Source organism: Lissotriton helveticus, chromosome 11, assembly GCF_964261635.1.
Source record: "Lissotriton helveticus chromosome 11, aLisHel1.1, whole genome shotgun sequence".
NCBI classification, from domain to species: domain Eukaryota; kingdom Metazoa; phylum Chordata; class Amphibia; order Caudata; family Salamandridae; genus Lissotriton; species Lissotriton helveticus.
In genome coordinates this window covers 126,672,939-126,698,157 of record NC_136072.1, presented here as the reverse complement: position 1 = coordinate 126,698,157, position 25,219 = coordinate 126,672,939, and the positions used below count along the sequence as shown (strand labels likewise).

At 42.1% G+C, this 25,219-nt stretch overlaps 1 protein-coding gene across 1 annotated transcript in view; it reads left to right on the top strand.

The window, feature by feature from the left end:
• KNG1 (kininogen 1) overlaps positions 1-25,219 on the top strand; it is a 72,691-nt gene that overhangs the window by 20,120 nt on the left and 27,352 nt on the right. The window contains exons 3-6 of the mRNA XM_078667894.1: positions 13,006-13,093; positions 14,692-14,864; positions 16,995-17,096; positions 21,528-21,609. Coding sequence (XP_078524020.1) covers positions 13,006-13,093; positions 14,692-14,864; positions 16,995-17,096; positions 21,528-21,609 — 445 coding nt within the window. The remainder of the gene's footprint in view (positions 1-13,005; positions 13,094-14,691; positions 14,865-16,994; positions 17,097-21,527; positions 21,610-25,219) is intronic.

Genomic DNA, 25,219 nt, shown 5'->3' with positions numbered 1-25,219 from the left:
AAAGAGACTGTGTACATAGACATTGTTAGCTAGGGACATAAAACTATACAAAACTAAATAAAATCAAAAACACTTTTTACATATACAATGTCCAACAAGTATATTGCTTATAACATCAAAAAGTGTGCAACATATGAATACATATACTACATGAATGACTGGCGAATCACTGGTCTCATTTGGTTAGGGATAGAAATCTTTAGGTGTCTTTTCTTTCATTTTATGAATATTGAAAAGAGAGCTTGTACAGGACCCCGTCCATTATTGGGGCTCACTCTCCTCAACCCTACATACACTGCAACGCATTTAGACCTACTAGGATAGAATTACCTCTGGGTAAACCTAAATTGGTGTAGGACACTAAGTGAAAAAAAAGTAAAAACTACGTGTGTGTCCTACTCCACATATATATGTAATTGATTGTCTCATTTCAAAATATGTTGTACATACTCCACAAGGTCCCTATGTTTGGGTGAGTTAAATTCAAAAGCTCTCTATAGGAATGTGGTCCCAAATACTTGTTACACATTGTCCATTGACCAACCCAGACTGCACCTAGGCTGGGGTATATTAAAAAGAGCAAGAATCTTTAGTAGTGTCTGTAGTGTTGATAGCCTTGATTAAGCTCCACCAACCTTTATCCCAGTCGCTCACCTTTCCTTTTTAGGTCCGGCCATTGAGACATCTTTGGCTGTTTTGCCAAAAAATCGTTTTTCCAAAAATTCAGATATAATATACAAATATAGAGGGGCTTTTGGCCAGCAGGCTTCATTCACTGGCCTTTTAAATTATCGTTCACATTTTTCTTTCACCCATGTTGCAATCGTCTCCCCAATTTACCGATTGGCTCACTTGACTTTGAGTGGCTGTACAGAGCCTGCACATATTGATCAGTTCCACTAAAAAATTGTGTTTTCTCTTAAGTTGTAAATCTGGTTGCTTTTTTTTAATTGTATTTATTTGTATAAGAACTTTAAATTCCAGCACTTTATTTTAACCCCTTTTAGATAAGGCATTTGTCAAAACCTTTTGAATTTACTAAAATTATATGTATAATATACTTATTTAAAGGGGCTTCCGATCACCTCTCTTCATCTACTGTTTTGTTATTGAGACGCTCATGTTTTCTCACACCCACTATAGCAATGGGTAGGTATTGATTAAGTTCAGTGTGAGCGAAAGCATTCTCCTCTTTCACAGGGAACACATCTGCACACTTGTAGTTCCATACAGTGTCAAGAACTGCTATGGCAAAGTTGTTTTTTTTAACCAAAAAATACTATTGCTTTTTGTCAGTGTTTTTTTTAATACATTGACGAGGACCCAGCAGCTCTCTTAAAACTAGCATTTTAAAAAAAACCATGGCAAAACAGAAACAAACATAGAAAAAGCCAGTGCCAGGCTCATTAGCTTTGCCAATACTTGTTGATGTTTAGACTTTTTTTCTCTCTGCCTTAAAATTTTGATGGCGAATTAAAATTTATTGGGGACTACCAAAATTCCCAAAACTTGTAGAACATTTGCAAAATGCCTGACATTGCGATGCTTAATAAAACAGCTTTTTACAGGAAAGAAACATGTCTTAATTATCAATATTCAGGAATTAATACTCTTTTCTGTTGCAGTTTTATACAGCGCGAACTCTGTCCAACGGCATCGGGGAGCTTTACCTAGCACAGAATTACTTTTTTTCAGAGATAGGAAAATTAATTGATTTGGTCAGAATCACATGCTGTCGAGCCGAAGCCAGGGCTTGAAGCTGGTTCCCCAGTACCATGGTCTGCAGCTCTCGCTGTAACGCCACATCCCCTCCACCCTCTAGATAAGCAAGATGAGTGCTTCCAACAATCAGTCCTTCTTAGAATATCACTCAGCACCTGTGCCACACACTTCCGGGTCTACCCACACTTCTATCTCCAAACGTTTAATTATCTGGACTGTGTTACACACCCATCCATGCAAACATTTAAGAAAAAGAAAGTGGGAGATTTTAAAAAAAATAATCAGGAGAATATATTTCCACGATTGACATCTATTGTAGCAGAGGCAATTTCAGGCAGGAGACAGCCAACATAAAGTCATTTTTGGCTTTAATATCAGGAGTATCCCTCCTGAAGTGGGTCTATTGGCATGTATGCACACCAGACAAGGGTCGCCCTAACCTATAGAGGCCACTCTTCCCACCTCTTTTCCATTTCTATAATTTTATGTTTACAACCTCTCTTAATTTTATTGTCTCTAAATGAAATCACAAGATGCAATGCCATGATAGTCCTGTTCATCACAGAATCTTATGTTCACACTGCATAAGCCGACGCAGTAAATTTCTCCTGTATCCTGTCTGCAGAATTTAAACTTCGCCCAAACAACTATTCCAGCTTTTTTATTGTAAGTTTTGTGGTCACTCTGACCGTTCTATAAGACATTGTTGATCCAGCATTTTCTCGGCCCACACTTTACTTACTCTTGATCCTCCGAGAGACCATTTTAGTCACATTGAGGGGAAATTAATTTAGCATTTAATGACTTCTGATTTACTATCTAGTGCAACCCATTAGCTACACAGTGAGGACCAGGAATTGGTAGCCAAGTTTAAGAATGTTTATTACAAATTTGAATTAAATTCAAATAAATCACTCTCAATACCATGCTATAAAGATACAAGATTCCTAAAGAAATGGAGGCGGACCCGAATTAAACAGACAAGCAATTCAGTGGCAGAGATGCAAAATAACACTAGCAGTAACTGATGTTCAGAAAACAGTAATCTAAATATCCCAAGCACAGTCCAAAGAAGAAGATGGTTCAGTTAATCTATTAAGTCTCAGAAATCAGTGAGTTCCTTTTAGGGAATAGGGAGTCCCAGAGACGTTTTAAGGCATGGGCAAAGTGGGCTCCGGCCCAGGGCCCCAGCCATTCAGGGGGCCCCCTGAAGGAGACAGCTCTGTTCTTTAGAGAGTCTTTCCCTGATGACCTTAAATAATTCTTCAATGAATTGTTTCAAATACCATTTTCCTTTAATTTATAGTTAATGTGAGTGATGTGTGAAAGTCTATTACAGGCATGAGTGATGTGTGAAAGTCTATTACAGGCATTTTGTAGGCATCCATATAAAAATTCTTTTTAATCAAAGCAAGACCTCACATATGAGAAATGGAAGGATGTCACAGAGATTATTTGCAGTAATATTATTGAGCTGCTGCTGTGTTACAATATTGAAAACACACATCATTATCCCTGAATATTAGAAATAAACACATTGAGGGGCATATTTATGACCCGGTGTTCCATCGCGTTTGCACCATGCAACATGTGCAACGCAAACCTTAAGTGAGATTTATGAAGCCATGCACAGCCACTTTGCATGGCCCTGAGTGGCTCCTGCAACCTGGAGTAAAGCAACGCAGCACAAATCGCTTGGTTGCCTTGCTCCACACTGAGAAGGCATTCCATGGGTGTTGCATTGGTGATCCCATGCAACTTCCATAGATTTCGAAGCATTCCCAGGTTTATCAGAATTGGTAAACCTGGCGAATGTGCCAAAAAGATACGCCTTCTCATGGGTGGCGTAAGGAGGAGACAGCTTTATTTCTCCTAGTTACTTCCTCCTTCTGTGTGTGCAGCACACATAGAAAAAGGAATGTGCCTCAGGGGATTCACCATCCTGCACAAAGAAATCCTGTATTCATTGGTGCTAGGCTGCCAAAAGGGTGCCAACACAGGAGAAAAGGCAGGATTGTGCCGCATTGACTTAACCCCCTTCCACGCGGGACTAATTCCCCTGCGGTGCGGAGGGGAGGGTCCGCGCACAGTGCCGCGATGTTCGTGACGAGCCCAGCTCGTCATGCTGCACAGTGGAGCTGTGCTCCTGACGAGCTGGGCTCGTCACGACTCCACCCACTCCTTTACAATGCCCGCACAGACGGGGAATTAGCCCCGCGTGGGCCGTGCGCGGCAGTTATGATGAGCTCAGCTCGTCATGAGCACAGCTCCACTGTGCCTTATGACAAGCTGAGCTCGTCATAAGCATGCAAGGGGTTAAATACGGTGCATTCCTGACCGTTCCTTGTCATGCAGAGCAGCGCAGCAAGGTGACTTGCTGCGCTGCATGATAATTTACATATATGCCCCTTAGTATCTGGATGAGTGTGTCTGTGCACTGTCAGTGACCTGGCCAAAGAGTACATGAAACAGCTTAAATTGGATTATAAATTAAAAGCTGTTCTGAATAGGGGCCACCGAAATACATTTGGCCCAGGGCCCCCAAAATCCTTAAGATGTGCCTGACAGGGACAGGGCAAGGTAAATTAAGGAGAACAAGTGTTAACTTCTCAAAAGCTTGGTCAAGAGTTTTCAGTGGGTCGGAAATAGGGGTTAGCCTAAACCACACTTAGGGAAAAATCCAAAGGAAGCTTAGAGATCTAAATCTCTCAAAGTCCTTTCAAGGGGTAGTGGGGAATAATGGAAAGTGTATGCAAGGAATATGAGGGAAAGTTCGGCATAAAGTCTGTAGAAAAGGGAGTTCAGCAAAGAAGTCAGTTGAAAGTTTAGCCACGCTCTGGAGAGTTTCTACGTAGAGGTTTGAGGCAGCTCTCCTCCAGTCAGCCAGGGTGAACGGTTTATTATAATCTATAAAGTCTGTAGGTGACACCACTTTAGTCACACCATCACAGAAAGTCCATTGTCCATGTTTGTTCACATTTTTCAGATTACAACATTCACTAAAGGTCCCACACTAGATATAGGAACAAAATCTTATTCTCACACCCAGGTCAGTAAAGAATAGTCCTTTAATTAGTGCTCCAGTTTCCCATGTGCTTTTGTCAAGGTCTGCTTCTCAAACTATGTACCTATCTCTAGTACAAAAATGTACCTATTCTAATCTAGCAATACATGTGAATAGCTACAAGAACCCACGTTAGCAGAAGATGGAATACAGTAATTTATGAAATGCATCATGGTGAAATACAGGCCTAAACCATTAAGTTAAGTTAAACATTTAATTCTATGGTGCACATTTAATATGTGTGTGCAGAATTAAACATATACCAATTCTTCAGTACATTTACTTCATATTGAATAAGGCATTGAGTGAATAAACAAATTAGTCAAAGGTAAGTAGGACTGAGAACTAAGGGGCTCATAATGATCGCAGACGGACTTGAGTCCATCCGCGACCATCGAGGAGGAGGGAACCTCCGCATGGCCTGCGGAGTTCCCTCCTCTCCAATTAGGATGTGACCGCCACCCTGGCGGTCACATCCTCTATTTTTAACATTGCTGCGGGTGCAGCTTCAAGCTGCACCCGCCGCAATGTTAAAAATGCATACATTGCATTTGTATGCAGAAAGCGGCAGGCACCGCGCCTGCCGATTACTGCATACAAATGCAGGGGGGTACCATAGGTACCCCCCATGTGCACCCCCCACCCCGCTTCACCCAGGGGGCCCGCAACGGGCCCCCGCAGTGAAGCTCCGTATGCTTTTCCATGGCGGAAAACCCGCAGTGGAAAAGCATTTCTTTTTGGGCATCCTAATATGGCTGGCGGTGTCTGAGAGACACCTCCACCATATTAGGGCTTTTCCGCCGCGGTTGTAAGCCATCCGCGGCGGGAAAGCTGCGGACGTAAACCTGGACCCACCAGCCATCCTAATGTGGCGGTGGGTCTTTGGTGGGTCCGCTGAGGTTTTTTCGTATCCTCCGGGCCGGCGGTGACTTCCGCCGGCCCGGAGGATACGGAAAAAGCGGTATCCTAATCTGCCCTTTAGTTTGAGTATACATACATGTAACATTAATGCATATATCACATATGTTTTGTCGTTTGAATTGAAATGACATTCTACACATGTCAGAATGGTTTTGAACTAATATTCATATCACTAAATGTTACTCAGACAATACAAAGTTAGGAATGAGTCATATATTAGTAGTAAAGCACAATAACATGAGGAAGGTTTTAGAATGTTTATACATTCAGCTGTCAATGCTCACCACTTTACTAAACATACATCAAATGATTAATTCTAGGTCATCCATTTTATATATGTCTACAAAATAAAGATGAGTTCTTAATCGAACATCAAGTAATACTTCAATTAACGTAGCTAAACACATACTTGTGAGTACATTATCAAGTTCTACAGTAAAGGCACTCTGTAATAGTATTGTCAAGTGAAACATTTTCATAAATCATTGAATCAAGTACAAACATGTCCTAAGTGCAAGTTCATTGTATGTGTCCGTGGACCTTATGTGTAAAGAGCTGCACCATGGTTTCTTTTGTTTATTATCAGTATTATTGCTGTTTATCCTTGTTTACTAGTAAAAACTAATAAGACTTCTTTGAACAAAAAAAAATAATAAAAAACCTAAAACGCTGGCTTCCACAATTGTTCTCTGAACTCGGACTGCCCCCTAGTGGCGCAACCCAGTTGGCACGCCATATTGGAAAATACAATTACTTGAAGGAATGTAAATGTAAATGTATAGGCATTTATATAGCGCACTACTTACCCGTAGGGTCCCAAGGCGCTTCGACCGCTGCGAAACCCTTCCTGGCTTCCCTGAGAGATGGTCCCTTAATGGGTATCTCCAGGGTGAGACCAGGCATCCCCGGCGGTCTGGTGGGGCCGTTAGTGAAGATGAGGCAAGCTAATGCCCAGAGTTGCCGAGTGTGAACGCTGATCAGAGTGGGCACCGAGGCGAGAGAATTATCGAGTCCGCTGACCCTGGTCCAGAAACCTGCCGCGCCGGGAATCGAACCCTGGTCCCGGGCCGTCCTCTGCTCTCGGGTCTGCCGCCTCTAACCAGTGAGCCACACTAAGGAAGGCAACAATTGTTCTAATGGTGGTATGAAATGTCGGAAAAATAAGTTGTTGTGCATCTTCAGCTATTTAGATCAATGTAGGAAGCAACCAGAAACTCTTCTTCTGAACCCAGATGCTTACTATCATGTATTTTCTAAACATAATGCAGGGGTGTGGAATTTTATAAAATAGCTACTTGTCCATTGGGCAGGTTGCTTCATAAATCTACTTGTCCTGTAACAGAATCCACTTGAACCTTTTGTGCCATGTAATGCGGTGACAAATTATTGCAGCAATCTCATTATATAAGAGCTCCTAAATACCCTCTCTGATTATGCCAAGTCTCCTTCCATAGTAGGGTTTGAATACCAGTAATTCACTTCTATTGCCACGTTTCCGCAGATCTACATACTGGCGCTGAAGGTAATGGTAAACAGTTCCAGGGTTGGAATGCTCTGTGCAAACCTACTAACTTGCATGTTCTATGGGTTTTCACCAACTCTTCTCTAATCTTTTCGCATGCAGAAAAAGGTTGGGAATTTACTCCTGACAATAACAGACATAAAACTTCTTCCAGGATTGGGGAAAAAAGTGGTTAGAGGGAAAGTGAATTTGCTAACACTCATATTTTCGTATGAGCAATTCTACACCTGCATATTTGCTCATGCTAAAATGATGTTAACAAATATTTTCTAGGAGTACTGTTTCTTGGCATACTTCTGTAAAGTTCTGTGAATTCACAAAAGTTGCATATCTGCACTTAATGCAGGGAGATGAGTGCACTTTTGAGCCTTTATTTAACCCCTTCCATGCTCATGACGAGCACAGCTCGTCATGCAGTACACTGCTCGTGTGCTCATGACGAGCTGAGCTCGTCGTGAACAATGGGAAATCTGGAGTAACAGCACTCAGGGGGAATTGCCTTAGCTCTAATGTGGTTAATAATAGGGCCCCTAATTAGGTCTGGTGTTAACCATGACCTTTTGTGTTTATAAGCATGCTGTCTCTCTCTGTCTAGCGGCTAGCTTCCCTGTGAGTGACAGCATCTGTTTTTTCACAAGGAGCATAATTGACACAGCGGTTTTGTCAGTGCCAAGAAATACTGTGGCAATGTGTGCTTTTTGAGGCCAAAACTATTTTTGCTTTTGCCAATGTTTGTTTTAATGATGAGGGCCCAGCAGCTCCTACACCAATAAGGTTTTACAAAAACCATGCCAAAACATGTCACGCATTGACAAAACCAAGGCTGACCAACAATTTCAGATCAATCGGCTTTACCAATGCTTGTTTATTTTTATGTTTCCCATAATCCTATTAAAACTGGTTACACTGATTTTCAATTAGGAATATTTTTGGGATCTACTAGCATACATCAACACATTTTACCAAATGATGCTGCAAAAAAGCAGTACCTAAATGTTACAGAGTTTAGCTAAATGTTTTTGCATTTTTTGTGAACATTTTATTTTGAAAGCAAAGAATAATCAATCTTGCTTTCAAGCTTCTGCATATGTTTGCTTCTAATCAGAGAGCATTCTGGTAGCAGTATACATAGCCTCATATTGCTAAACATTGAAAACGTGTATACACATTTTTATACTGAAACCACTGTCAGTAGTACAGTTTGAGCTTACAACATGTACTTAGATCGCTCACCCTAATAATAAAAGTTTTGCATTAAGGTACCATAAATACAAGTTTGAACAGCATGGGCACAAATATTACCTTAACTGCAGACAATGCCTTTCCCTTATCAATAATGTGGTACTGTAAACTGGCAGTCAAAGGGTGTGTGATGTAGGGGGTTGGGCCTCCTTTTCACAAGGACAAATACCACATGAAAACATGTTGCCCTTGACCCCAAACAATATGTCCTGGGCGTTGGGTTGTAGGAATTCATTATTAATGACACCTGGGAAATTGGAACCCAGTAGAGTAGCAAGGTTGCTAAGGTTCCCAGTGCATGTGAGGAAAATAGGTCGCCTGTCTGCTTCCTGCCAGGGGCGTTGCTTCAAGGGGGGAAGGTTTTTTCAGATGTTACACCCCCCCCTAATAAATGAATTTTCAGATGAATAGTTGGGTACAGGTGCTTACAGTCGGGTATGATGATATGTCTGTCAGATGTCACCTGGGGTTTTTGCATAAATAGATAGACTAACACAACCACACACACCCTCTCTCATCTCTGTTTTGAAAACCCTAAAAAAAATTGATTATTTTACAAAATATTATGTTTCTCTCACTTAGCGCTCCTACCAATCCCCACTCTCTCCCTTTTCACTGCCTCTTAAGCCTCTCTGAAGCTCACACCCCTCCAGTCTTACTGAGCAAGCTACGCCTCTTCTGGTTGGTTAATAAAATATAGAAATAATCAGGGTTCTGTTGCCCCCAAAGTACTTGAGCCCGGGTGCCACTGCACCTGCTGCACCATTGAGACCATGGCCCATGCTGGGAATGTCCCTTATGTTGCTGTACGTGTGCATCTTAACACATTCCTTCCTTCATTCCTGCAATCTTTAGTAAGCTTTCTGATTACTATAAAGAGCATCTTTAGAAGGAATGATTTTGGATTGCACATGGAATGCTTTCAACGATATTACACATGCATAATCAACAGCATGGCTTGTATTTTAGAACTCTTGCACTCTGCTTCTCCCTCTTCACAGCCTTCTTCCACTAAGATCTCTACACCAGTGGTTCTTAACTTGTGGACTGGGACCCCTGGGGGTCTCAAAGCCTATGCAGGGGGTCCGCGGCTGCTTAGTAAATGAAATAATATTAACAGATTAATAAAGTGTATACAACTAAAGAAGCAAAGTGTACAATTGAACATTTTTAAGCATTCTTAAAATGTGAAAGAATTTGAAGGCTAAAAATTAAATTAGTATACTTAGATCGATTTGTGGGAGCAGAGAAAGTGCATCAAACAGATTGTAGAATAGACGATGAGACCTCAATTGAATTTACGAAAGCTCGAACCTCCCCATTAAAATTACAATGTCGATTTTTTAATATTATTTTGTGAATTACATGAAATATTTACTCATTTGTATATTTGTTTGATGAATACTGTATTTTCTAAGTATTGCTTTGTGGTTTAAATGAACAAAAATGCTTAGGCCGGGGTCCTCGGTTTCTAGTAATTACTCAGGGGGGGTCCCCTGATGCCATTAATGATTCATTGGTGGTCTCCAGGTTCCAGTAATGATAACGTGGTGGTCCACAGAAGTCAAAATCGATTTAGTTGTTTTCAAAACATTAAAGAAAGCCGCCACTTGCTGGGCCTGTTTCAGAGCAGGATAGGGTGCCGCCCTCTCAAGGACACTTTCGATTTGTGACACTCTACAGCGTGGGGCTAGTATATTTTTTCCAAAGCTGATTTTGGTTTCCAGTTTGACCCTGGTCACAATCAGTCTCCATCCAGTTGTTGTTCATAGGTCTGACCGAGAAGTACTTGCCCGATGGGGTTACACAAACCATACAGAGAGGGCGAAGGGCAAAAGGCCTGTCCCCTACACACCGGTTGTAATGTTAGTCACATCTTTTTCAGCTCACATTCAGGAACCATGTACACCAGTGGTTTATTGTAAGTACCAGTTATGAGGAATGAGCTTTTATGCTTCTCTGGTCCATGCATATTTAAATGGAACAGCAGTGGTGGTTCCTCCATAGGAGCAGAGGAGTGCCACCCCTCCCCCCCACACACACTGCTGCACAGAAAGTTGGAAAAATAAAATGGTTTTCCAACTTTTTGCTGAATGTAGAGGGCAGGGTGGGACCAGTGCGTCATTGCTATTGATTGGCAGCAATGACGAGTGGCCTCTTCAGTATGAATTGTGCATGTCGGTTTGTCCGGCTACCTTGCTACCATCAAACTGACATGCGCAATTTAAACTTTCCAACACAGCTGTCTAACAGCTGGGTTGGAGAGCAGGCACAAGCCTACAGTGCCTTTCGGAGCGCAGAGGCAGCCTGCTCCAGCCAATCCAGACGCTTCTCTCATGCGGCTTCACAGCATGAATGCAGCGGCTGGATAGGATATGGTAGTTGGCTCTGTGATTTCGCCTCGCGCTCAGAGGAATCTGGAGCCAGGGACTGGAGAGAATTGAGGGCGTGCTGCAGGACAAGGTACGTAACTTTTATTTTTAGTTTCCTGGGTGTTTAATTTAATGTGTTTTAATGTAATTCTTTATTGTATGTGTGTCTGTGTGTTTTAATGTATGTCGTGATAGCGCACCACCATATTTTTGTGTCATCAACTGCCTCTGCGGAACAGTAGTTGTATAAATCTACTTGGGGAAGGATCTGATGTTTTCCTTTGTGTTCAGTGAGTGCAACCAGTACCCCAAAGTTTTCTTGGAGAGTCCATTATTGGAGGCAGCATGTGTTGGCCATTATTTGTACATCAAAAAGTGTCTAGTGACCTAAATCACAGCACACAGGCCTATTGCTTGGACACTCACAACTAATCAAACAGGAGGAAACATATTCATGCAGTGGTGGAAAACACAATAAGGTTGAATTGTTTGGGAAACTTTTGTCTTCTTAGAGTTCCCTACGTGAGTTTCATTCATTAGTGGCAGAGTTTTAAAGACTGCAGTGTGTCTTTGGACTTTCTGCTGAAAAATGCAGTGAGTAGTCTGGTCTGATCGCACTCTACCCAGGGGTTGTACATTAAATAAGGGGAGGAGTGCATAGCACCCCTGCCAGAGCTTACTTGAGGCCCGGGGACGCCATCCCCTGGGGCCATGCATTATAAAAAGGGGAGGGGGAGTGTGACCCCATCCCCTGGGACACTGTAGTTTCTTTGCCCATGAGAGAAGTATAAGTCATTCCCTAAACAACTATACACACGCCCTCACGATGCACTGACAATTACCTCACACACATACACATGCAAACACACACATATATATATTTTTTATATTTATATTTATATATATAACATTTTACTAAAAAATAGTCTTGCCTAATGCCAGACCTAAAAAGATGACTATTCCTTAACCCTTAATTCCTGAATTTAATCCCTAGACTTCAAAAACTAGTTTGGCAAAAAATGACTTTCTTAACATTTTAGTATTTTGGAAGATAATTTAGCTACCAGGCATGCTTCTAAGACAGACCCACTGAAAGCATTACAAAATAAACAATTGAGATCTGGTTGCAGGGCTTTGAAGGAGAGCAAACCTCATTTGCCTCCTAATACAGATAAAGTTGTTTATGACATTAGATGAGCGTTTGTGTAACACTGGATTCTTATACGCACCCTCCTTCTCCCACTGTATTTCACCTGTATGCAGATGACACCCAGTCTCTGATCCCTCTGAGAGTGAAGATGTAGAAGATCATATAGGCTTTCTTCAAGAAAGGAAAACCTCCCTTGCCCTCAAATTGAAACCTGGGAAGGCTGAGTTGACCCTTCTTGCAAAATAGTTCCACGTGTCTATTGATGACATAAGCCTCTATTCTATTGAGATCTCCTCAGTTATGGTCCCTCATGCAAAATACCTGTGCTTCTTAGTTGGGTGGGTGTCTTCACGGTGGAACCCTACATCACCGAAATAGTTGGGGCTGCCAACTTCAAACTCAATATCCCAAAAAAAAAGAACTCCATGTTTTCCAAATAAGACTTCAGGACTACTGTCCCGTTGTTGGCCCTCCCGCTTGTTCATAGGAACAATGCTGCACTAACAGATTGCTTGCCCCAGAAAAGGTTGTTCACCACACAACTACCTAGCTAATAACTGGTGCCAGGCTGCATTACCCATTGGTTTATCAACCCCAGCTGGCTCCTTTTAGGTGCTTGGATCACCTTCAAAATTTGATGCCACAATGATCTACCTTTCTACCTCAACAACTAGCTCACTCTCACTTCAATACAAGAAGCATAACCACCTCAATTACTTAAGAAGATCAAAATGATATGTCACGCTTCCGCTTGAGCGACCCGAGCCTGGAGCTCTGATAGGGATGAAATCTATCTGTGCCTCACAATTTTATCCTTCCATTTGTTTCTTAGTTAGTTCTTCTGTTATGCCCTTTTTCCCATTACAATCTTCAGAAGCACTCTCTTACTATATGCTTTATTGTTATGAATTTCTATTACAAATGAAGCAAAGTATTGAAATATATTGCCTTAAAGATGCCATATTTCTGCTGAAAGGCTTCAGTGAGGCTCACATTTTTTCTTTGTTTTTAGGCAACAGGCATATGCAAAGCTCATGTTTATATCAAGAAAGCAGAGAACCGAAGCAGCATCATTTCTCAGCAGTGCAATATTACCAATGGTATGTAACTATTAATAATGGTACAAAGGTCAAGCCAGGTGCCTGGCTCTGTCTCAGCTTGAGGTTCTTTTTGACCCTTGAGCCGAAACAAAATAAGTAGTGCTTTCATGTGGCTTCTGCCTGCCACCCACACTCTAACCTCATGCCACAAGAATTAAACAAAAAGGAATAACCTTTGATGTAAAAGAAGAGAGAGCAAGAGATACCCATCTAGTGGGTGCATTGCACAACGTGAAACCAGAAAGCCTGGCTTGACAAATCTGTGATCTTGGGCAAATAATTCCTTTCAGCAAGCCTTTGTTTTCTTCATTATCACACAAGAGCACCTTGAAAAACATAAGTTTAGGCTAGGCAATGTATATAAATTTCTTAATACACTGTAATATTGCTCCATCTATAATTAGACTCTAGAGCAAGTGCAGGGTACACATGACATTTGACTTGCCACGTACTTCACTAATATCAGTCAGTCAGTTAGTCAGAAGAACTTTATTTCGCCATCACAATGAAGGCATAAAAAGTATACTACACATAAAACATTTCAATATTCAATACTAATGTCATTGTGGTCAGAGCGGGTGAGGCCACCTAAGTTCATGTTTAGAAAGTGTTACTATTAATACGTGCCTCACTGCAGTGATATAATCTGATGTACTAAGGTGAACTGCTTCTGCATGTTAAAGAAATACACTTTTTTGAATTTTGAAGAAACATTATCATTTTTACATGATTTTTGTGATTTACATGCCAGAAGTTTTGATGGCTCAATTTGTGCAATGGCCCTCACAGCAAAGCCAGATCCTTGGCTCAGCTGTCCTGTTAATTTGTGGCTCGCTCATCTCTAATAAATGGCAGCCATATATATCTAAAACCCATGTCCTCTGCAGTTGGTTGAGCAGTTCTCATGTCAATAAATCTTGAAAGTTGCATGTTACAAAGAGTTGCAGTGAACCATCTAAGCTTCAGGTAGCCTCTGTAAGCAGCCTTTGTGCCTTTGATTTTCACATGCCTGCTGGCTACTAAACTTCAGTAAACTAGTCATAACCCCTCCTTATGAATAATAAACTCTCCTGAGTTACAATTCCTGCAATACCAAAACCTATCTACTCAATCAGCTCCCACAAATCACTATGTCTCATTCGGTTTACCCTCCCCTTGACACCTCACAATATCTAATCTCCTCCACCATATTTCCGCGCCATACCTTTTCCATATATACCACCACACTAATAATTACACCTAACTCCTAATAACTTGATAAATCAGAACTTGAAAATGAAGGAAATTGTTCATTTTCATACAGCACAATACTAACCCAATAACCAACAATTCTACAGGAGTAATGAATAACTACTGGATTAACTTTGGGTTACTGAATAGTGTGGTACCTTTCATAAAATGCTTCAATGCTTCCTCAGGAGTAGTAAGTGCTTTGCCAATGCAATTACTTTAGAATTAAAAAAAATCCCAATAGGTGACCCAAATCACATGCCATTGGGTGGAACAACAGAGATGCTGTCCAAGAGGGCGGTAGAGAGGGAGGTTTGAAAGGTAATGCTACTTGCCTGAAGCTGACATCTTTTATGTTGTTTTTTAAGCTGAAGGTCCAGTGGTTTCTACACATTATACATGTCTTGGATGTCCACATCCCATACCCACCAACAGCCAGGAGCTGGTGCCCATCCTCAAACATGCCGTTAAAAAATTCAATGACGAAAGCAACCAACCTAATCTCTTCAATGTGACAACTGTAAAGAAGGCGACCAGGCAGGTATGTATTTGCAATGTTTGTATGTGTGCTGCTCAGTGTCCCTTTCCATATGTTTTGGGGCTAAATATTCTTTCTGACTGAAAGTGATTGCTTGTGTGTTCATGTGGGCATAGAGCCAGGGGTGTATCTACCAAGTGTACAGCAAGTGCAGTGGCACCAAGGCCCTTGGAAGTGAGGGTCCCTTAGACCCTAGTCATGACTGTCCCTTCCTGCAGCTGGGTCAGTCTCCTTGCAGGCAGCGGGATCCATGGTACCCTTGCTAGACCACTAAATAGACTAGCTACATTTAAGGGGTACATCATGGATCATAGAGTATGGGCCTGAGGGAAAGGAGTCACTCCCCCTCTCACTGATCAACTCTGCTATTCTGCACCCCACTGATTCTGGACAATTCTTGTTACACGCAAGCTCTTTTCGCTCTATAAAATGTCACCAAAATAAAAAAATAAAAATTAAAAACACAGCTACTTTTAATAGCACATACTCAAATATCCATAACAACCAGTCATTGGCAGTGTCAAAAGGTTTAGCTTATGAATGAAATGGCCTTTTGTGTTTTATATGTTTTAGGCACTCAGCAGGTCCTCATACAAGCACTCTGTCACTCATCTTTGCACGCATGCATCCATTAATCCATCCACAGACTCATTCTTGCATTCACCCTCTGACACAACCACAATAAAACACACACAAGCTCAACAATATATAGACGATGACCTAAAACAATACAAGTAGAAAGAAGAAAACATACTGCCATCCAAACACAACTGCATGTGCTTGCAATAAGTAATCTAAACATAGCAATGGGTGTCTGTCCTGCAAAGGTATTGTAAAATAGTCTATTACTTTAAAGTCGCCGCTGTATTTAGAACCAACATGTAGGCTATCTTAGAATGGTAAAACAAGGATATAGCATGGACAACCGAATTCTATATTGGGCTTGTGGTTTAAAAGAAGTGGCTATCTAGGATGCGGTGCTCTGCAGATGAAGTGAGTGGCATGCAGACAACCCGTTAGCACTGCCCAGAGAGCTGTAGTATCCTCTTAAGAAACAATAAAAAAAGAGGAAAAGCAAAGAAATGAAAGGGGAACTATATGAGGAGAAACTTCCAAACTAAAGACTGGTCAACCATCCCTGACACTGAAGTGCACTAACTTTCAGATCATTTACACATATAATTGGAAAATACCATAATGCACAGGGCAAGAAAGCCAATGACTGTAGTGGACTGAACCATTGCCCCATGCAGGTTGTTGTCATGGATGGAAGTCAGTGCTTAACTTGTAAAAGAATGAGTGCCAGATCCTGGGGCTTTGCTCAGAAGCACGCGGCCGGAGCAACTGAAAGTTGGGGCACACAATACCAAGGCGCGTAGTCCTGTATCCACCTAACGCCTCTTTAATACACTACCAGACACTCCCTGCCCCTTTAACTCTCTCCTACAGGTTTATGCTTTCTTCCTTTGTAACAGTTTTTCATCTTTCTCCTTCTTTGACTCTTGTGTGTTTCTCCCTCTCTTGCTCTTGTAAATGTCTGACCTGAAAATATATGTGTCGGTCCTCAAAAGTGAGTACTGGTGGCCCCCACCGGCAACCATCAGCTCAAATTAAGCACTGATGGGGTTGGTTGCCCTTCCCCTCCCTTCTTATCATGGGGCAACCATCAGCTCAAATTAAGCAACACGCCGGAGTTGCCCTTCCCCTCCCTTCTTATCATGGGGGCAACGGATTGCTGGGCGTATGTCGGCTCAGAGGTCAAATCGGGCCATGGCCGCGCACGCTGTCACTGGGGGTAGCGGAGTGACTTGCCCCTGCGACCTCCCTTGTGTTCTGCTGGAGGTGAGAAGTGGCGCCTTAGGGTTTGGGCCGCGTGGTGGCTCAGGGGTCTTGTCGGGCCCAGGCCACCTGCAATCTATGATTTCAGATTCGGTACCTGCAAATGAAGGCAAATAATTGTTGAAACTCATATACGAGAATACTAAAATATCTTTTCACATTTTAGGACTAGCGGTCATGTATTGTGCTCTGGTGTACGCATTTAGCTTTTATGTATTGTTTATAATTTCTTTACGTAATTTACATTTAAGCATATTTTAAATTATTCACATTTTTCATGCATGATTATTACAGGTAGTAGCTGGGTGGAACTATGACATTGAATATACAATCAAAGAAACTGACTGCGCCAAGAATACAATTCTAGAATTAAATCCGGACTGCAAATTGGGTGAAGTAAGTAGATCATACAAGTAACACATGTTCTACCAATGATATTAGGACCCAGGGTAGGTGTCCTACATTTCCTGTGCTAGTGTGCTACAATGTTACAACATAGAATCTTAACTTAGGCTCTAATTTAATTTTTGGTGGGAGGCCCATTTCTCAACCAGGGCGGCAGAGTAAATTACGCTGTTGTCCTGGCAGAGATGCCACCTGCAAATTTAGAAATGACCACCAAGCTGGGGGTAATTTCTCAAGCATTGGCAGGAACACCCGTCACGGTGGTTCCTGTCAATACTTTTTACAGTTTGGTGCAGGGACCCGTCAACATGGTGGAGCCTTGCACCAAACTATTTTATTTTTCTCGAATTTAAAAACACTTATGCAGGATTTTCTTTTTGAAAATAAAAAAGATAATGTCACCCTCGCCATGGGAGTCCTCTCCCATGGTGGGAAGTGGGGTAGTTGGTGTATTTTTATTGTCCCTTACGGAGTAGTCACCGTCATGGCCAAACTTAAGGTCTGCCCGCATTTACATTGGGTGGGCAGACGACTATGTTGGCGGGGAGGGAACGCGATAGCCATTGCAACGGAGTTCTCTCTCCGCGACATATAAATTAGGCCTTAGTGTTTCTTAACCATGTTTGAAAGACAGGGCAAAACTTTTCATCTCTTAGCTCAGATTTCTATGTTATTGTTTCACTTTCCTTCCAGGTACACTGAAGTCAACATGGCAAACTGTACCTAAATTACCCTCTGTCCCACCTACTCACAAATGTTTATCAGCAAACTCCAGAAACTTCTCATAACAGTGGTACCTACACAGGAGAATTGTAGGAATAACAGCGTCACTCATGCACTTTTATGATAGGCTGATTCTGATGCTGGGGCATATGCAAATCGCTTAGTATCCCACTGTGTTTGTGTACTTTAGCTTCAGGTGCTCATTTTGTGGAGAAACAGCATGCTCCAATGGGTGTGATCTATATTCATCACAACCCATAAAGGAACACCATTATTGCTGTATCAATTTGATCCAGACCTACAGCACTAACGGGGAAAGTGAAGAAACACAGCATTGAAGTCAAACAAAGTAGCTTTTGCATTTCAAAGGTGACCGCTGATTAATTACATGAGTTACCTAATTGTTTGCTTGTCAGTACAAAATTTAAGACCAAGAGAAGACACCTAAGATCTAAGAAATGTGCTTATGATTTGTAAGTTGACCGAATTTGCCTCTTTGGAGCAGGTTCAACCACCGGTGATCAGCAGAATTGGTACCTATGAGTTGAGGCTGTGTGTTGTGGCTTCAGGCCACTGTGGAGGCCTGGGGAATAGCAGACAACAACTGCAGGAGATTGCACCTTTTAAAACCTATTAAAGTTCAGAATACAAATATGAACAGCAATGTGCACAAAGAGGAGTTTCTGGAAACGTCTGCAGCCCCAACAGACCCTTCTCTTTTGGAAGAACAAGAACTACCCTCTGAGCACGTCTATAAACAGACGACCTTGAATCCTTATATGTTTCAAGGAGATAACCTTGTGTGAACTCACATCCCTACAGCCTTACACACATGGAGTTCTACAACCTCAGATAAGATTCAATATTCAAGTGCTTGGTAAAGCTTTAAAAGTAGAGATGGTCATACACAACCCTGTCAACTCTCAAAGATTGTGTTCTCAGTACTCAACTTCACAACCTCAACTTGGTCAAATTAACATGACATAAAGCAATGATGTACCTTAGGATTTCTTTTCCACGCTCAGGTTGGACAGTACAGGCCTCACCTGTCCTCTGTTTACCTCATCAAAGACACTCCTTAGATTGATGAGGAAACAGAGATTCTGACCATTGAGGTAAACCGCCTTTGTCACTAGAAGGCACACATTCTTTGCATCATCTATCGTTTTTCTCAATGGTTGGAACCAAAACTGGGTTTCTGGAATAATGTCATTTCGCCTAACCAATTTTATCAGCATCATTCGAATCATTTGATCAAACAATTATTCAAAGGACTTAATACAATAGCTAATTAACAGAAAGTTTAGCTATCCCAAAAAATGGGCATGATTTCTTTTTTTTAAGACAACACAACCTGTGGTGTAGCTGCTTTTTTGTTAAACACTTTATAATAAGACCCAGACTTGAGGAGCACTCTTATGAGGATTTACGGGTATACAGTGTGGCCTTACACCTATACAAAAATGTTGCCAATTCAGGATTATTTTTGTTTTTCTGATAAATAAAGGAATTATACTAACACTGCATGGGTTGCATCTGTTAAGTAAATGTGAAGCTAAATAGATGGATGCAAAGTAAGAAAACTCTGAGCATTTTGTTTATTATTATTATATAAAACTTTATTCCGTTATTACAACCATCAACGTTTCAACCAACGGCCCAAACATTAAAATAACAATAAAAATACACAGATATGTATACAATAGTAGCAGCCTTACGTCCATATTTAAAATGCAGAATGCTTCAGAATTAGATACAATAATAGCAGCAAAGTATAATATCTACTCTCATCAGTGAAAGACCCTGATGTAAAGTGCCGGGTGCTTTAAAACTGCATATAAAACTAGGCTGTAAACACTACCATAAAATCACACCAAATACAAGATGAAAAAACATATATAGATAACTGTAAAGTGCAACTCATGATCTTTACACTGGTCTAATTTTTAAAATTGTATTGCTCTTGTACCAAACTGCCTCTAAAAATTTGCTAACAGCTACAATAGTTCTAGGGGAGAGGTCAGTTTTTAGAATCCTTAGTGCTATTTGATATTGTGCAATCCCCAGTACGCGACAAATTTGAATAATCCACCTCCTCCGAGGGGGGAGTACTCTGGACAGAAAAATAACAAATTTGATTCATTTTCGTTACACTGATTACACATTGGGCAAGTCAGTACTGGCTGTGCTTGATTCCATTTGTGGGTAAATGATCTTATAGGTAATATCCCCAAACTAAACCATATTAAGAGATTTTTAGGGAAAGCAACATGTTTAAAATCCATGTAATCCTCTATGAGTGGAGTAGATTTAAAATCAACAAATGTATTAGTCAAAGATCTTACAGAACTTGTTCTTAACATACATTCATTAGTAAAGTTCCAATAGGTAGCATTAGTTAGAGGTTAGCAGTCTAGTCACTTGATCCCAAAAGTGGCAGATATCCTGTTCACCATGTTAATGCTTGAATTAATCTCAGCCACTGGTAATTACTCGGGCTACAATTTAGTTTTTCAGGTTTTACAATGTACAACCATAGACAGTGGCCAACCGACTCTAATCATCCTGACCCAATAGGGCAGTCCCATCAGAACTTCTCTGTGAGGCTTTCTCTGGATGGTAACACAAGCAACATTTGACATGTATCACTTTGCTGGGCCTCATCATTGAACTGCATCTTATGTCCTTTAAGGAATGGGACCCATGTTAGACCATATCTAATGTACTTAGGGCACCTCACTGAGACCAACAAAAGGGTGAGGGAATGCTTGAATCAATCACAGCCATCGGTAATTACTCAGTCCCGTATACAGCCCATAATATCTTTGCACTTTAGACAGGGAAGCAACATGCAATAAATAAATAATTAATTTTTCCCTCGTCGGCATCTGTTGAAATCCCCCTCCACCCGGCCCCACCGCTCTTAACTGCATGGGCGCGGCCGACTTCATCCCAACATGCCAGGTCATGTCCCAGCTGCATGCAACCTAAGACACGTGCCAGCTTTGGTGAACCTTGATGGTGAGGTCCAGCTGGGGTCCTAGGGAGCTATAGGTCATGCCTGGACATGCCCACCGTTCTTATAGGGTCTCACTGAGAAAAACAACACACGTTGAGCCAATGGAAGTTACTAGGGGCAGCATTCCAGTCCAATATTTTTTGCTCAATCGCAAATGTGTCTGTCTTGGACCTGACCTAAAAGGGTCAGTTCAGCCAGATTTAACAGGAAAAGACCCATTTGCATGGGAATACAAGTAACCCGACACGTTTCCGCCTTCGTGGGCCGAGCAGTTTGGGCTGGACTGTTCTAACTGGAGCAGGACCAAGGCTGATGTGCATGTAATTGGTTCTTTTCCGTAATACCCCAGACAAGCTAGAAAACATTGGATTATTTTAATGCATGATCCCTATCATTACGGGGTGTGCCAGCTGCACTGGTGTACTATTAACTCCCCGAGTTTGCAGCAGAGAAGCAAACATCCGTGTTAGGCCCAAACCAGAGTTTGCAATTTCAATTTGTGAAATTTCAGTCACCAGTTTTGCCCATTTGCAGGTCACTAAAATGCCACTGTAGGTAGAAATAATTATTGACTAGATATTGGAAAATTAATGATATGTCATGTGAATTATTTACATTTCCGCTTTCTGTCTTCTTTGTGGCTCACTTGACAATAAGCTCCATTTTATATTTGCTGACAGCTTTCAGGTGTTTGCAAGGCTGCTGTGTACGTCGCCACCAACGGTATCGTAGCTGCAATTCATCAAGACTGCAAAGTAGAAGGTAAGATGCTAGACGGCACCACTCAAACCTCCATAAAGATGCAAGACTGTCCCTGTTCCTAAAGAGGTCAGAAGATGCCTGCCATTTCTCTGTGGAGGTATGACAGAATCATGCAAGCAATTACCACACGTGGCTTTACAACGCAGTGATTAGAAAGACCGCTACACTACCACCCAAGACTTTACCACGCATATGCCTTTACCTGGGGCCGGACTGGTAACAGAAACCGGCCCTGGCAAACTGCTCAGCTTGCCCCCCCTGGGGTGAGGGGGAGTGCAGCCGAGCAGTTTGCAATGGGGGGGCCAATATTGCTGACCACCGGTAACAAAACCGGCCCCCCAGGGGCCCAAAACTGGCCCCCATCTTAGCGGCCTATTCTACCACCAACTTTACAACAAATTTTGCATTGTTAAAGCATGTATAGTAAAGGTATATGTGTGGTAAAAACTTACCAGGTAAGTATAAACCCAGATTATGTATGTATATATATATATATATATATATATATATATATATATATATATATATATATATATATATATATATATATAGATAGATAGATAGATAGATAGATAGATAGATATATATATATATATACATATATATATCCCACAACTTGGCTCAGTGTGGTTGACCCCTGGCGCCTCTGTTACCGGTGCATGTTCCTCGGCAGAGCCCCGCCGAATTCAATTTCCAAAAATCCCTTGCAGGCAATGAACACGCACTCAACAGGATCCTTACTTTCCAAATTTCTTTATTGCACCATAGTTCTTGCTGTAAGTTACCAACGCGTTTCGCCGCCAACTGACGGCTTGATCAAGCCGTCAGTTGGCGGCGAAACGCATTGGTAACTTACAGCAAGAACTATGGTGCAATAAAGAAATTTGGAAAGTAAGGATCCTGTCGAGTGCGTGTTCATTGCCTGCAAGGGATTTTTGGAGATATATATATATATATATATATATATATATATATATATATATATATATATATACCCTTAAAATCGCATAATCGATAGCTAAAGAATAACCATGTTGAAAATCAGGATCATGCACATGATAACATATGATGAACCAGTTCATCATATATTATCATGTGCATGATCCTGATTTTCAATATTTACGCATTTCCTCCTACCGTTTATTTTGAGTACTTTTTCTATGTTGTTTGTAAAATTGTCTTTTTAAGGGAGATTACGCACAATGTTTGTAATTTGGCCGAGACGAAGACCCGAGGGGTTGAAACGTGTTGGCATTAAAAAATCTGGAAACCAACACGCTGTGTGCAGGCTTTTGAATCATGATGGTTGCTCAGGATTTACTTTCATTATATATATGTATATATATGTATATATATATATATATTCAGCTCGCGGTTTCAAAGGAGACAGCTAGAGTCAAGGAAACCACGCACTCCAGGGTAGCTCTTGATATCTTTAATCTCGCAACAGACGCGTTTCGGCGCTCCGCCTTTGTCAGAACCGGCAGGAACTTGGAGCTGTATATATATATATATATATATATATATATATATATATATATATATATATATATATATATATATATATATATATATATCTCTGCTTCCTTATGTCGCCAGGTCGCGCACTCAGGCACGGGTGCTGCTGTGCGGGGGGCGGCACCCCGCTTTTATCAAAGCTCACTCCTCCTCATAGACAAAGGCGGTAGCCGAAACGCGTCTGGTTCTCTGAGGGTTGTAATAAAGAATCTGAACCCTCCTCCCGCGAGTGCTGTGTCTTCTTCGAAGGTGAGGAGGAGTGAGCTTTGATATATATATATATATATATGTATTCACGCATGCATACACGCTTACCACCCATAAACCCATACCTGTTTTATTATAAATACCGTCACTCTCGGCTTCAGGCCTCGTGTGATCTTCCCTCATTTACATGGGCCAGTAGTGGCCTGCCCCAGAATGACCCCAAGGCCTGACAATGTCCAAATACTTTGCCTCACGTGGCCTATTTGTGCAGGGCTGGAACCGCTGCCCACCCTCCCTCACTCCCCAACGTCACGAAGAGCAGCAGATCCCAATAACAGGCGCCGGAGTCTAGAGCATCACAGGCATGGCCGCCAACACTGCCACAGGGCTCAGGAATGAGCGGCGGGTATCCTCAGGTGACACCACTGCTATCTCCTGCTCTTCAGTGGTGGCCGGCATGGGTCGGTGGCTGAGGACGCGGGGCAAGTAGGTCTAAGAAAAAATGAAAAAGAAAATAACTTACCTTCTCTCCGCTTCCTCACTGTGTCTCTCCTCCGTTGTCCCTCGCTCAACTGGAACAGGAAGAACACCCAGGCTCCCAATCAGCCAATCACAAATATGCAATGTAGCATTGTGATTGGTCCGAGTGCCGTGGTTTGGTGCTCAGACGCTGACTGGGAGCCTGGGCATGTTCTCCACGCAGGCTGTAATGCAGCCTGCATGGAGAACATGCAAGGTGTGCATAAATGATTGGCCGGTCTGAGACAGCCGGCGAAACATTCATGCTCACTTACAGTGTCTTCACTACTCCCCCTGTTTGTATCAAGAGAGCAGCCCCACCCCGCAAAGCTGTCGGACATCAGGACAAAATAAAATTATAATGATGCAAGTAGTTATCATTTTATTTTTCCTTAACTTCACTGCTAAAAAGCAGTGGGGTGGTGCTCCTCCACCTTAGCGGAGGAGCCGCCACTGCAACTCTTCACTGAGAATTACAGCCTGCGCTGCGAAGAGAGCACAATTAAGGGCATTGTGTGTTGTACCGATAGCGCGTTATTGGATAGACCGGGCGCGGTTCCTCCATTGGGGTGTGGGGGCGTAGCCCCCCCTGCCGCCCGCAGCTCCCTCGGCGTTTTGTTAAGACTGACAATCATGTGTTTTGTTAAGACTGACAATCATGTCAATGAATCAACATGACGTCAGACCGCCCTGTCCCTTCAGAGTCTGAAGGGGTGGGCGGTCTGGCGTCATGTTGATTGATTGACATGATTGTACAGGCACCAGGCAGGCAGCAACACAAATGCGCATGAGTGGGGACGGAGGGTGAATTTTTGCCCGTGCCCACTCATGCGCACTTGTGTTTTTGGTTCATTGCGCATGCCCATTAGGAGCCCTAATGGGCGTGCTGCGGGCGAGAAGGTACCTGTGCCCCTGGCGCCAGGATTGGCCGAGAAGGGCTGTGAGTCACAGCCTGTGACGTGAGGGGAGCAGAGCCCAGAGGTGGCGCGGACCGGGACCGGCAGCAAGGTAAGAGTGTGTGTTTTTCTTTTATTTTAAAGTGTTTGGTGCGAGCGTGCGTGTATGCATGAATGTTTGGTGGAGAGTGTTGCGAATGGATGTGTTTGTGTGTATGCGTGTGTGAATACATTTCTTTGAGTGTTGTGTATGTGTGTGTGTGAGCACCACCCCACATAAACTGTATTTGCTCCAATAAACCTTTGGCGCTATGGTCTAATTAGACCCTGACTGTTTCCCTCTGCTGTACTCCTATGCTTTTTGGATCTATCACTTTATTTTATATATTCAAGGTATGGATCTTTTGCAGATTTCAAATTCATAGATATTGCATTTAGAGGCAATATCCATGAATTTGAAATCTGCAAAA